Source organism: Microtus ochrogaster, chromosome 15 (assembly GCF_000317375.1).
Source record: "Microtus ochrogaster isolate Prairie Vole_2 chromosome 15, MicOch1.0, whole genome shotgun sequence".
In the NCBI taxonomy this organism is placed as follows: Eukaryota; Metazoa; Chordata; class Mammalia; order Rodentia; family Cricetidae; genus Microtus; species Microtus ochrogaster.
Genome location: NC_022017.1, coordinates 15,732,669 through 15,746,801, shown reverse-complemented (window position 1 = coordinate 15,746,801; position 14,133 = coordinate 15,732,669). Strand labels below are relative to the sequence as shown.

The 14,133-nt window shown below is 52.9% G+C and overlaps 1 protein-coding gene across 2 annotated transcripts in view; it reads right to left on the bottom strand.

The window, feature by feature from the left end:
• Positions 1 to 13,698, bottom strand: part of Ift27 (intraflagellar transport 27) — a 14,678-nt gene extending 980 nt beyond the window's left edge. The window contains exons 1-6 of one of the 2 annotated variants that reach the window (XM_005354254.3): positions 13,334 to 13,697; positions 7,816 to 7,895; positions 7,398 to 7,457; positions 6,353 to 6,412; positions 5,000 to 5,117; positions 4,055 to 4,164 (exon numbers count right to left, since the gene is read on the bottom strand). In XM_005354254.3, the coding sequence (XP_005354311.1) occupies positions 4,055 to 4,164; positions 5,000 to 5,117; positions 6,353 to 6,412; positions 7,398 to 7,457; positions 7,816 to 7,895; positions 13,334 to 13,367 (462 nt within the window). In that variant the 5' untranslated portion in view covers positions 13,368 to 13,697. Of the gene's footprint in view, positions 1 to 4,054; positions 4,165 to 4,999; positions 5,118 to 6,352; positions 6,413 to 7,397; positions 7,458 to 7,815; positions 7,896 to 13,333 lie in introns of both variants that reach the window. The other variant, XM_026782805.1, reaches the window with a different exon arrangement.
• Between the last annotated feature and the right edge of the window lie 435 nt (positions 13,699 to 14,133).

The window sequence follows — 14,133 nt, the reverse complement described above, 5'->3', positions numbered from 1 at the left end:
AAAAAAAAAAAAAGGAAGGGCACTGTCCTGACACCATGGCCACCAACCACCTGCAATGAGGGTGCCTGTTTGTTGTTTGCTTGCTTGCTTTTGTCTTTCCTATCTCCCGAGTTGGTTTTCTTTTTCTTTTCTTTTCTTTTTTTTTTTTTTTAAAAACTGGACCTAACATTGCAACACCAGGGGCTTCAACACAGGAACCTGTCTCTCAGATAACTTTTATATGTTTTGTGAGATAAAGTCTCCTGTAACTTTGGCTGGCCTCAAACTCACTATAGCTAAGGCTGACCTTGTATTTCTGATCTCCCTGATTCTACCTCTGGAGTTTTGGGATTATAGAGTGTTCAACAGTGCTAATTCAGAGTGCTATGCACTAGATAAGCACTTTCCTGAGTTACATCCCTAGCCACCACCACCATCATCATCACCACTACCATCATCATCATCACCACCATCATCATTATCATCACCACCATTATCACCATAACCACCACCATCATCACCATTATCATCACTATCATCACCACTATCACCACCATCATCATCACCATCATCATCACCACTACCATCACAATCACCACCACCATCACCACCATCATCACCATCATCATTATCATTACTACCATCACCACCATCGTCACCATCATTTCTATCATCACCATCACCACCATCATCTCTACCATCATCATCATCATCACCACCACCATCATCATCATTATCATCACCACGCATCATCATCATCATCACCACCATTATCACCATAACCACCACCATCATCACCACTATCATTACCATTATCATCACTATCATCACCACTATCACCACCATCATCATCACCACCACCATCATCATTATCATCACTATAATCATCACCATCACCATGATCACCATTATTATCATCATCATCACCACCACCAACATCATCACCACCATCACCACCACCAGCATCACCATCGGCATTATCATCAGTTTAAGACAGGGTCTTGCTATGTAGTCCATGCTGGCCTTAAATACTTTATCTTCCCACTTCAGTCTCCTGAGCATTAGAATTACAGGTACACACCACCACACCATCTAGGTATTTTTAAAAACAAAGTGGCAGAGAACCCATCACACTGCAGACAGGAGATGCAGCCAAGAGTGTACAAGGGCCTGTTGGAAAGCTTTTCCGTGGCTGTCAAAGGCACAGCAGAGCGTAATACGAGGCCCTGAAGTGTCCCTGATGGAATGGGAGGAATATCACAGAAGCTGGCGTGTCTGCACTTTACAGAGGAGTGATGAAACCAGAGGGTGGAGTGGCCCAGCTGGACAGCGCATCCTGATCTCAGGCTGGAGATAACGGTACCAGTCCTGGGGGGAGAGCTGCCTGGACCCCACAGCGAGGGAGAAGCAAGTGCAACCAGGGGAAGCTGCTGGCCAAGAAAAACCAGGGCTCAATGCCAAGAGTGCACTGGGAGCCCAGCGAGCACCTGCTAAGCTCCCCCCCCGCCCAGGCATGAGAGCCGAGTCAGCCTCACCTCTGCTTGTGTGGCCATCATGTCCCAGGCAGTCAATGTCACTGAATAACACCCCCAAAGTGTCCTTAAGCGCCGAGTGGAGGGAAGGGGGGCTAGGAAATCTTAAGGGAGGGCTTCTAGCCGAAGTCAGAAGCTCTCCATAGCACAAGCCGGGAGAACCCATCATTAAACTTAAGGAATTCAATGCCCAGGAGCCTCAGCAGACACCACGGAGTGCTTGGAAGTAGATGGAAATTGAACTATTTTCCAAATGCATTAAGGGGGCTGCCAGCAACAGAAGCCCTGTTAGCCAATGACTGATTATCATCTTGCTCACTTTGGACACTGACAGAGCAGGCTGTTGAGAGATGACGTCTGGGGTAGGCCCACACTAGCCCTTGGTTTACTTAGAATTGTCACCAAGAGCCCGCAAGCAGGTCCTGTGAGGAGGTGAAGGGTGCATACTCCTTCTGGAAGACCTGAAGTGCTCACGTTTCCCTGGACAGGGCTGCGTCCTGGTCTTAGTGCTATTCTTCCTTAGCTGTGCAATGGGGAAGAGAAACACAACCTCTCTGGTCTGTCTGCTAACTGAGCAACAGAGACAGGAGGAGCTGCCTTTGACGGACACCTCCAGAACACAAAAGGTAATTTACACAATCAAAAGGCAGGCAGGCAGACCCCCAGCTGCCTGGGAGGGTGCTCCCCCCAACAGAGCCGTGAACTTGGCCTTGCCCTTGCCCCTGCATTCTATGCATAATCTTGCCTCAGCGATAAACAATGGGTTTGATTTCGGTCTAGAAAAATCTTTAATCTTTGTTCAAAGAAGTTCTTTTTGACTTTTTGGGGGGGCTTGAAATGCCAGACGTGGAGGGATGTTTAAAAGGCAAAGGGCCATGGAGGTTCCTCCTCGAGGCTGCTGCACTTCGGGAGAAGCGAGGAGATGGGCTTGGCAGCATCTCAAACCACATTGGGTTATGTTCCTTTTTTAATTACAGCTTTCTTAACCGATCCGCCAGTGGCGCTCCTGTTAGCGGCAACTCAGGGGGGACTAGTTAACTCGCACAGTTAATACCAAGTGTCCAACCACAGCCTCTTCAAGCAGGATTTATACGCATCCTTCTGACACCTGCATAGAGCTGACCAGTAGCCTTGGGTGACTGATGTGTTCAGACAGGTTTTAATTTCTGGGAAATATGGGTGTTGGGGGAGGAGATGGTGACTGATGAAGGCAGAGGGGGAGGGAACGGGGAGTTGTGGGTATGCAGCTCACTGCTCACTTAAAGGTGCATGACACGGCATAGCCAGGGAGACCTGTGCAGTGCAAGCTCTCATTTGAACGCCATTAATCTCGGATTGTGATAACTGGACTCAAGGCAGGGGTAACATCCATCTCTGTACCAGCCACTGGCTCTAGGGTTTCATAAGTAGTAATAGCAAAAACACCATTTTAGGGAATCATTTCTGTTTTAAAAAGCTAGCAAGCACGCTGAGTGTCTACTCAGTTAGATTGGACATTGTGTTGAGTGTCTTACATTCCCTCATGCGACAATCAGCAAAGGGCAGGTTCTATCCCCATTTACAGCTGAGGAGCCTAAGGCCCCATGGTGGACATCCCATTCCTGGGGGGGGGGTGTGTGCAGAGCCTGTTCAGCTCTAACACATGCCCTGAAGGCTATGCTTTGGCTGGGGAAGTGTGCCAGTGGGGGACACTAGAGGCACAGGTTGTCCTGTAGGTGTGACAGAGCCTGCGGCTGGAGGAGGTGACACCAGGGTACGCACTCCCCCACTGACTTCTTTGGGAAGCCAAAGCATTGGGCCTAGAGACCTCAAAGTTAGACCTCACACAACGGAGCCACTGCAGGTCTAACAGGACTCTTCAATGATGCTCCTGAGGGAGGGCTGTGGCTTCTGACGAGACACCGGTGTCCGGGCCATCTGCATGCCTGTGGTGGGAGGCTCAGGACAGGTATGTGGTGTGGCCAGAAGCACGTGTCCAGAAGCCCTAACTTTTAACGCTCCAAATATAAGAAGGTGTGCCACTGTGCTGGACAGCCCTGATGATGCCAGGGAGCCATCTCTCACTGCAGGAGGGCTCTCACATCAGAGAAGATGCTAGATGTTCCTGTAGGATGGGAAGCTGGGGGTCTGGGGGTTGGGTATACCCTGGTCATATTGGTCTGGGCTGTCAATTTTCACTCCAGTGCTGAACTGGGGACAGGACAACTCCTGTCTCACAGAGTTCTCAGGGAGGCTGCACTGAAACTGAGAGCCGATAGCGCTGTGCCCTTCAGCAGCTCTCACACAGTTCAAAGGTCAGGGAGATGGAACACCTTCCACTACAAAGTCTTTCTGAAATGTACACAGCCTTGCCTAGGGTGGGCTGTCTGCCCTGCTTCCTGGTGCCACACAGAAGACTCACGATACACACTGACCATTCTGGGTGGAACGCAAGACTTAGATTTGCATCTGGGAGCAGAACCACTACACGCATCTGGGGTCATGAACAAATCACCAGCACAGAGCTCCCCCAGATTAGTGGCTCAGAGGGTGGGGGTACTCACCACAGATGTTTCAAAGAATTCCAGGCCTTGACCCAGTGCCCACGCCTGGGCCTGCGCAGTATCCACTGTTCGTCGGCCAGCCAGGTCTGTCTTAGTCCCCACTAAAACACCTGCTCAAAAGGAATAACCACAATATTGTGTTTTGAAGGGGCAGGATGGGAGGTCAGCTGCAGAGGGGGGTGTGTGACACATCAGGTGACAGAGCTGACCACTTGAGGGGGCATGTACCAGTAGGGAATGTCCCCAAGGGCCACAGAGGACAGGTTGGCTTCGCTGTGCACAAGCAGCTCAGAGTTCTCTCATGGCGTCAACTATATCTACATTTCTCATCTCCTTGGGGCTGTAAGCGCCAGGCAGGCCTGGACCAAGTTCAGAAGAGCATTTGTGACAATTCCCAGCACATGGAACCAACATCAGACATGGTCATTAATGCTAATCTTGGGCCTGGGCTCGGAGTCAGGGACTCAGGTAATTGAGCTCCGTTCCCAGCTGCCTCAGCTGCGCTAATTTCTCAGCCCGTCTCTGGAGGCTGCTTTCCCCGGCCTCTAATGAGGAGAATTTGTTGATCTCACACAGGGATGAGAAAGAAACTGATTTAAGGCATGCAGAAGTGACAACAGAGCTGGAATGTAACTTGTGCCCTGCGTCCTGGGCAAAATGAGAGATTCCTCCCCGGAGTTCGCGTTCTGGAAACATCAATTCAGAATGCAGCACCCTTCCTTCTTATTATCCAGACCCTCACAACACTTCCTGGTGGGTGGCACTGTCTCCCCACCCCAGGCTTAGGGAGGCAGAGCAAGGGCACAGTGAAGGACGTTGAGGTCAAAGATTCAGAGATCCAGGCCCCTGTTCGTTCTACTCCCACAGTGGCGTGTGTAGTGACCTGAAGCCCTTGGGCTGAAGGACAGAGGCACTGCTGGGCAGGGGGCTCTCTGCAGTTCCTACCTGGGAGGAAGGTACCCGGAGTCTGGGCCCGCACCTTCTCCAGCCACTTGGTGCAGCTGTTGAAGGACTGCTCATTGGTCACATCGTAGACGAGACACAGGACGTTGGGGTTTTCCCACTAAGCAGGGGACAGGAGAAGAACATTTCAGGGATGTAACAGGGACGGGGGAAACCAGGCATTCAGGGAGGTGGATGAGAGGGGGCTGTGAGCTGGGAAACTGTCACACTCACAGACAGCCACCGTCCAGCACAGAACGAACAGAGGCCAGGCTCAGTGGCACTCATGTGGGAGAGGCGAGCTGGAACCTTGGTGAACAGTGACTGCCAGGCACCTCTCACTGGGGCTGCAAGTGCATCACTGCACTGCCCAGGGTAGGGCTGTCTGGGAGAGTCTTTGCAGCTGAAGAAAACAGCTCAGAGAGGACGATAACTGGCCTTGGATGACAGGCTCAAGGGGTGGCCAGGAGTGGGGACAGGGCTGTTTTCCACCCAGAAGCCCACTCTTCTCCACTACGGTTCTACTAACTTACATATCATAGTTCTATGAGGGCCGCCACTACAAGGCTACGGTGTTCTCCCACACTGTGGGCCACAAAGGGTGATGCCGGTATCCTCAATGTCTAGTCTTTTTCATAAAGGTGGGCTTTTCACTTGAGGACTAGTGAAAACTTGGGACCACTTCTGGCTTCTCCCAGGGTGTTGCCATCAGCCCTAATCACCCTACAATAACACCTGGAGGGGGCTCTGTCACCCAGTGAAGAGTTGGGGTTCCACATGGACTGTCGGCCTAGGAGTCCTTAAATATCCTGCTGCCAGCCCATGATGGGGGTCACAGGATGCCCCTGCCTGGCTGTGGGCTCTCCCTCTGGTGCTCAGGCTCTGGTACCACCTCCCTATACAATTAGGCCCTGCTCTGATCGTGTGGGCCTGCAGAGTCCTCTGTTCTGGATAACTTGGCAGAACAAGGCCAATGGGATAACCCTTCTTGGTGTGTGTGTGGGGCAGAGCCTCTTTTCTGGCTGTAGGCGTCCCTAGGGGGGAAGGAATCAGTGGTCCTGCACTGGGAGGTCAGGGAGGGCTGTAAGACCCCCCAGAAGGGACTGTTCAGAAATAGCAGGCTGGAGAGACAGATTCATTTCTGGCACATTCCAGAGCAGGGCGTGGCCATATTGAGCAAGCAGGAACACCTACTTGTCAAGGGCCCAAAGCCCCAGCTGGGAGGGATGCCCCTCAGAGGATCCTGCCTGGCTACTTCCGATGGCCCAGAGTATCCCTTCGGGGAGTGCCACTGGAGGAAGGGCTGGGGAGAAGGGGGTGGTGGAGATGGGCAGGAAGAAAGAACACACTACTTGCCAATTTATCCAGCATTTCAGAGAACAGCTCCTTGCCGGCAGAGTCAAAAATGAAGAGTTCCTGGGACCAGAAAAGTGCATCTCAGAAGGGAAAGGAACACGGCAAGAGTCAAGACAAGGTTTCCCACCAGCTCTCTGTGGACGTGGCTCAACAGCAGACAGAGCAAACATGCCATGTGCATGGGTGCTTTCACACATGCTCTGCCTTCTCCAAGTCCCAGAGAGACGGCGAGCACAGTCCAGAGTGCCCGAAGGGCAGAGGCATAGCTTCCACCCACCTGGCATGGTGACCTGGCTCACCTTTCCCAACCCCAAGCACAAACATCGCAGGAGCAGCCTGACTGCCCACCTGGCGGCCCAGAACACTAAGCAGGCTGACAAGTGTTCCGGTGTCCAGAAGGCCACTCTGTACTCTGTTAACCAAATGGATTCTCAGATCACATAAGGATTCTTGATAAAGGAGGTCACGGAGGAAGCCTGGGGACGGTGCGTAAAGTAGGGCAGCCTGTCACCGCTCTGCGATGTGTGAGCGTGTACTCTGGACACAAGGCACCCAGCCTTCCCAGCCCAGGCAGAGACCATCCACAATGCTGCTGCTGGAGCCAGCCGAGTCCTCCGAGCTCCCTGAGCCCCCTCCTGGTGCAATCCCCTCTGCCTGGCTCTGAACCCCCGGCAAGCAGCGCTGTCCCTCCGTGACCTGCCCTGCACAGTGGCTCCAGTGTCAGCCTTTCTTGTGGTATCAGGGATGCCCGTGTCTTTCATTTTGCTCAGGGTTCTCCTTAAGGACCCGGTGAGTGGGAGCAGCTACACAAACATGGCATTGTGCCGTTCACCCTCAAGAGTTGTGGGGTCTCTGCAGGGATCCTGTTAAGAACTCAGACAAAAGATACCAAGTTCTTTTGGTAAGGCCTACATCCCAGTCCTCCTCTCCCTCCTCAGGCCCTCCCTCAAAGATGCCCTGTGTCATTGCTCCATGTCCCTTGCAGGGAGGGCCCCCTGGCCCACAGGAGCAGCCCCAAGCGCCCTGGCTTCAGGCCACCACTCACCACACTGTCATTTGTGTCAAGAACTGGCACTGTCTTCACCACCAAATCCACACCTGTTGTCTGCAGGGGACACCAAGATCATGGGCATTAGGGGGCCCCGCAGTGGGGTGGCCCAGAACAAGGCAAGACCCCACCTCCCTGCAGAGAAATCCCAGCCAAGCAGAAATCAGAGGCCCTGACAACCTCCCACTCCCAGACCTCCACTGTTCCTGGCAACTGTGGCATCCTGGCCAGTCCCCTCAGGACACAGTCCTTTACTGGTGGCCAGTGGAAACTGGATCTCCATGTCACCATTTCCCTGTCCTTTCTTCAGCCTCTTAGGACATTGCTTGGGGGTTTTGCTAAGTCATTCTCTCACGGTTAACTGTCATGTGTCTTTACATTGTGACCAGGTGGGGACTCTCCAGCCCCAGCTTACCAGAGTGTAGTTCTTCTGGAAATGGGTCCCGTCGCTGCGGAACATCTGCACCAGGGCTGTCTTGCCTACAGCTGGATCTCCTGAAGCCAGAGCAGAGGGACAGATATCACTCGGGTCCCATCAGGCACCAGAGCCTCCTCCTACTCTAGAGGGCTTGATATGAAACCAGAAACTTCGCTGAGTTTTCAGAGCGTATGTCTGCAGCTCTTGCGATAAGCAGGGAGGTAGCCAGCAGGGTAACTGGTCCAGGAGGCCCATCTTGAGAGCTTACCAAGGACAGACTACATCTCTATACACCTCACAGCCCTGTCAACCAGAATGACCTAGCAGGTAACAGGGGTTAAGGAGGGCTCCTGAGCCCTGGCAACAGAAGTGACACTCTTCCACCAAAGCACACCCCATGGGAAAACCTGTCACTTTCAAACTCCAATTTACTCTAGAGTCTGGCCAGCAAAAGGAGTGAGAAGCCAGCTCGTGACCTCACCTGGCCGAGCCACTGCCTGCGTTCTCATCTACACTGACGGTAAAGATGTCCAGAGGTTGCCTTCGCTCTGTGAAAACTCATTTTCTTCTGCTCATTTTTTATTAACATTTCTTCTTTTATTTTATATACTGATCAGTTTCCCCTCCTTCCTCCCCTTCTCCCCCCTCACTCTCATCTACCCCCTCCCTATCTACCAACTTCTCCTCTGTCTCCACTCAGAAAGGAGCAGGCCTCCCATGGCTTGAGCACAGCAAGGCACATCATGTTGAGGTAGGACTGAGCTCCTCCCACAAGGTGATCCAGCATGGAGAACAGGTTCCTAAAATCCTGCTAAGCGCCAGGGACAGGCCCTGATCTCACTTCTAGGAGCCTGACAAACAGACCAAGCTACACAACTGTCACACACATGCAAAGGGTCTAGGTCGGCCCCATGCAGGCTCCCTAACTGTTGGCCCAGAGTCCATGTGCTCCCACAATCTTAGGTCAGCTGTCTCTGTTGCTTCCTCCATCATGACGTTGGTGAAAACTAATTTTTTTTTTCCAAGACAGGGTTTCTCTGTGTAGTCCTGGCTGCCCTGGAACTCACTTTGTATTCCAGGCTAGCCTTGAACTCACTGAGATCTGCCTGTCTTTGCCTCCCAAGTACTGACATTAAAGGCGTGCACCATCATCACCCAGAGGAAACCCATTTTCAAGTGAGGTACTTCATTTCATTGTGCTAGGTGAATGCTGAGTCATGGGAACATCTCCGCGCCCCCCCCCCATATCCGCAGTCATATCCTATAGCCACTTGGCCCAGCTGGGCTGAGCCCTTCTCAGTCCTTGTTCAAGCAGCTCCAGGAACTCACACATCATAAAGTTCCTTGTCAGTTTTCAGGCCCAGGTCTGAGTCTTTTGCATGATAAAAGGGAGCGGTTTCACCGGGGAGTTCTTCCAGTGCTGTCATAGGGATGGTTCAGGGTGCCTTGCCCCCTCCACTCTTCCACCTGTAGCCTTGACCCCTGCTGATCTGGCTGTTTTACATGTGCAGGGTTATCATGCCCATTGCCCAGGTATTACCGGGCACCTGCTTTCTGCGTGCGCATGTCCCTGACCCTCAGGGACATCACCAGCACCAATCTCTGTCTTCAGTCCCTTTCACAGTGGCTTCCTCTGTCTGCCTTCTCCAGTCTGCATGCAGTTCTGGACACTGTTCCCCTTTGACTCCGCCCACCTGTCATTTTCTCTCGTGAGACAACTACATGACAACTGGTGTCTCGAGGTAGAGACTTCTGCTAGGGCCGAGTGAGCCATTCAGGACTTGATTTCCTGCCATTCCTCTCCTCACAGCCCTTCCCTCCCATGTCTTCCCTCCCGTGTTGCACCCCTTACTGAAGTCACGGGTGAAGACAGATCGTAGAGGCGAGGTACCCCTCTAGGATTTTTATGCTGCCTTGGATTACTAGGCTGGTCTGGCTGAGCATCCCAAATGCTACCTCGAGGCTCTTTGCATCATGGCCTCTCAGGGTCTGTGGGTCCCACCTACCCCAGGGCAGATAGCCTAGCAATTCTTCCCCATGTCTTGTTGATAGCCCAGAAGGTAGTCAGTCACTAGCCTGACTCCCATTCTGTTCCTAAACCTGGGAGGAAATTGGCTCTTTCTCCCTGGGAAATTCCCCCACAGATTGGTTTTGGTTGATTTCGTGAGTCTTTCTGCTGACTGCCAGTCACCAGGGCTGGCAGCGAAGTTCCTGTGTGGGCTAGGAGGGATCGGAGCACAGGGAGGCGGGGGAGCTGATAAACACATTCTCAGAGCAACAGGATGACAAGTGAAAAGGCGGACAACGCAGCTGAGAAGCAGGGCATCCGAGGAAAGGAACATGAGAAACCTCGAGAGCCTGTGAGTCCACGTGGCTGCAGGGTGCGGGGTTCCCCGAAGCCATGGCCATTGTGGGGCTTCCACTGTCTTCTGCATTTTGCTTGCCCACAGCCAAGCCCATATCTCACCACAGACCCGAGTTGACCTCTCCGTCTACCCCAGTCTTCCTGCTTACCACACCACCACGTATCCAGCCTCCTTGTCCCAGGTTAGGAACACCACCACCTCCTGCATCCCACTGTCTTCTTCCTGGCTCTTCTATTCTGGGCTGTCTCTCAAGCCTACCCCCACCACCCACAGCCATCCCAGGAGCCCACACATCATCCGCAGGACTGGGAGCTCCCTCTTTGAGCTTTTCTCTGCTCAGCCCTGGAGACGATGATCCCCGCACCTGACTACCCCAGTGTCCTTGCCTCCGATAGGCTGCTTTGCCACCTACGTGACAGTCACCAGGACACAGGTCCCACATTTGGCTTGAACCTGCTGCGAGGTCTCAAAACACAGAAATGGGCTGGGGGCACCTGACTCTGAAGCTGAGCTGAGTTCCCTGCCAGGGGAAACAGGTCCTGGTGACAATGTGGCATGTGGTGACATTGCCCTAGGGTTGATGAAACTGAATGCTGTGCCAGCCAGGCAGTGTCCCTCCCCAGAGGCCTGCACCTAGCTCCGCAGGGTCCTTCCAACTCTGCACCACTGCTGTGTGTCGCAGAACTTGCTGGTTGGCAGTCTTCGCATGTCCAGAGCTGATTCTGCCATTACTGTTGCGCGACTCTCCTTGCCGCCAACTGCATCCCAACCCCATCAGGGTCACAGAACAGAACGGCCCCGAGTCCCCGCCTTCACCCACAGCAGGCATCCACAGCTCTCTTTGGTCAACTTCTAGCTGACCATCCAACCATCTCCAATGGTCCCTTATAGGAAATCTGGACGTACGTACAATGCTTGTCCTTTTGTTCCCTGGACATGTTCCAGTCCCCTCTCCAATCCAAGTCCAAAATCCTGTCCTTTCTAGGCAGATCTCAATTGGCTTCTTGTGTGGCCTCTGAGGTCATCTGTCCCTCTGCTGTCTTTACCAGGGTGGCTATCCTACCAGATTCGCAGCAATAGAACAGATGCCTACACTCCAGGGAAGCATGACTATTGTCCCACATCCCAAGAGATTCATCACCAAAGGGGCAAAGATGTGGGGCCAGACCCCAGCTCCACACTAACTGTGTGATATCAGGTCAGGTAGTTGTGCTCTCTGTGCTTCCTTTGTTACATCTGTAAAATAGGCTAACGACGAACGGTACCTACTTCATAGAATTGCTACAGTGTTAATAAGCAAATGTGTCCCCTGCCTGTTACACAGTGTTGTTTGTTAAACAGATGAAACACAGGAGCCTGGCCACTGTGCCATTTTATCTCCCGCCGTCTCAAGCCACAGAAGCTGTAGACTGAGGACCAGGTTGGGGTGAAGGCCAGAGCCACTGCTGACTTTGGCTGGGCTGGAAGCATGTGGCAGGTGCAGTAGCTGGGTCTGGACCCAGGGCAAGCAGCTTCATAGTATGAGTCTTGCCTGCCTCATCTTACATGAGGATGACCGAGGGCTGGCTGGTGGCTGTGAGGACTCGCAAGAGACTTGCACTTAGGGTGTGACATGGGGTCGGTACATAGCAAGTCTCAAGAGAGTGGCTTATGACAAGAGCTTCTTGGTTTTTGAGAGCTCACCAGCTAAAGAGAAATGAGCAAAGAACAGCAGGCTGAGCCGCCCCCACTTAAAAAAAGAAAGTTAACTTTAGAAAAATGAAGATGTCCCCAACTTACCCGTGCAGAAGCTGAACACTGTCCAAGGCAACAGAGCTGGGGAGAAGACTGACCAACATCCTTTTGTTACACAACACTGCCTCCTCTGGCTCTCTGAGAACTAGAGGTGCTCTGGAGAGCCAGGGTTCCTTCTGCAGCAATAGGGCCTGAGTCAGGGCTGTCACTCATCTTTCTGTGTGACCCTTTTTATTTTCAAATTAGAAAAATCATCAAGGGTACTATCCCCTACTCTCAGTCTGTAGGATAAAGATCCAAAGACACTCCCCCACCCCCATGTTAACTTCTTAATTACAGAGAAGAATCATGGGCTGGGTGTGTCAGGTTAATTCATTAAGGGGGAGGCCACCCCTAAAGGTGGGTGGCACCATTTTACACGCTGGAGCCCCCACTGGAGAAAAAGGGGACAGTGTACTGAGCAGCAGTGCTCATGGATCTGCTTCCTGACTGGACGCAATGCGACCAGCCCAGCCACTGGCCCTTGCCACTGTGCCTTCCTCTCCATGACGGACTGTCCCCCGGAACCATGAGCCCCAATAAGCTCTTCGTCCTTTAAGATGCTGCCCATCAAGTTTGTTGTCAAAACAAGAAAAGTAGCCAACCCAACCAACCCAAGAACAGAGATCTGGAGTCAGGCGGATCTGGGAATTCTGTGTATGATCTTCACTAGGGGTTCACCCCAGTAACCCTAACACTCAGTGGTCATATCAGGACCACACGGAAACTACCCTGCTGTGCTGTGCTAGTGAATGAAATACAGGTGCCTACGTGGTTGCTGTTAACCAGTCTACAAGCGAAGCAAACGGTCTTCTCAATGTTCGGACTGACCCGAGGCAAACCCACGGGTGCGGTACCACGGATCTAGTTAATATTCATCCATGCTCGAGGCAATGCGCAGGCTATTTCCATGCCGGTCAACAATAACAAGATTCTTACTTTTCTTACTTCCGGGGAAACCCCAAGTCCATATACTCTCAGCTTGGCAGCACTGTAACCCACTTCCCTCCACCCCACCCACCGTCTTCCTGGTTATGGGGGGAGGGGTCAGCGTAAATGATGGGAACTTTGCGAGGCCAGCGTCACTGACGCCTAGCTTTGGAGTACAGTCTGTGTTTGTACTATAAGTCTACTTGGTGATAGTGGCCTCAAAATATGAGAGGGAGACAGGGAACTCAACAGCTACAAGTGTGTCGGAGGGGGAGAGGGAATAATCATCCCCCCCCCCCGGCCCCCGGCTTTCTGAATTCTGTCTGTTGGTCACTGCAGGCATTCCTATGGGAGACAGACATTGGACGCAATCGTGAACCAAAACTGCCTGAGTTAGGACGGCTCAGGCCCCCAGGAACACACGTTCCAGCGTTTTTACTACTCACCTGCCAGGATGCATTTGGCTGCTAGCTTCACCATGGTAACCAGGCACTAGCAAAGGATGGAGTTGGGGTGAAAGATGGTTTGTATTGGGGGCAGCTGATCCCAGGGCCTGAGACCGCGATGGTTGGAGGCACGGGCGCTAGGGTTGGGTGGACATTGGGCCTCAAGGTCCCAGGCAGCCTGCAGAGGTGCTGGCGGGGCGGGGTGGAGCGGAACCCGCTCCTAGCCCAGCCTTCAAGTCCAGGCCCCTGCCGTAGAGTTGGGACACAAACGACTAGTCCCACTGGTCCCAAGAGTCGCGCCAAACAGGCTCCAGGCAACCATCACCAATCCGCCTCCTCCCTCCGATTGGTTGCTGTTAAACGCTCGGCGGCTTCCGAGACCCAATAGAAGAAGGAGGTGGGGAAAACCGTCCTCCTTCGCCGTACAACGCGGACAGACGTTTCTGCCTTTAACTGCTCTCAGCTTGGCCAATGGCTTCAGATGATGTCAATCACCGCTGCACGCCTCCGAGGATGCAGCTGGAGGCGGGTATTAGTGAAGCTTTCTGATTGGCCAGAGCATGGCTTGAACCATCATGAAGAGTTCAGGGTTCTCTTCACCCCTGTCTTCCTGGGAATGGGTTCGCCCACCTAGGGCGGGGCGACGCCGCTAGAGCGGCGCCTGAGCAGTGGAGGAAGCCGCAGTCTCGAGAGCCCGGGCCTGATGGTTCCTACCTCCGACCCCAGGTTCAATGGAGTATCCACAGATCTACCCCCTGTCTTATGTCCAGAAACAAAATGTCATCTTTGAAGCCCAAGTG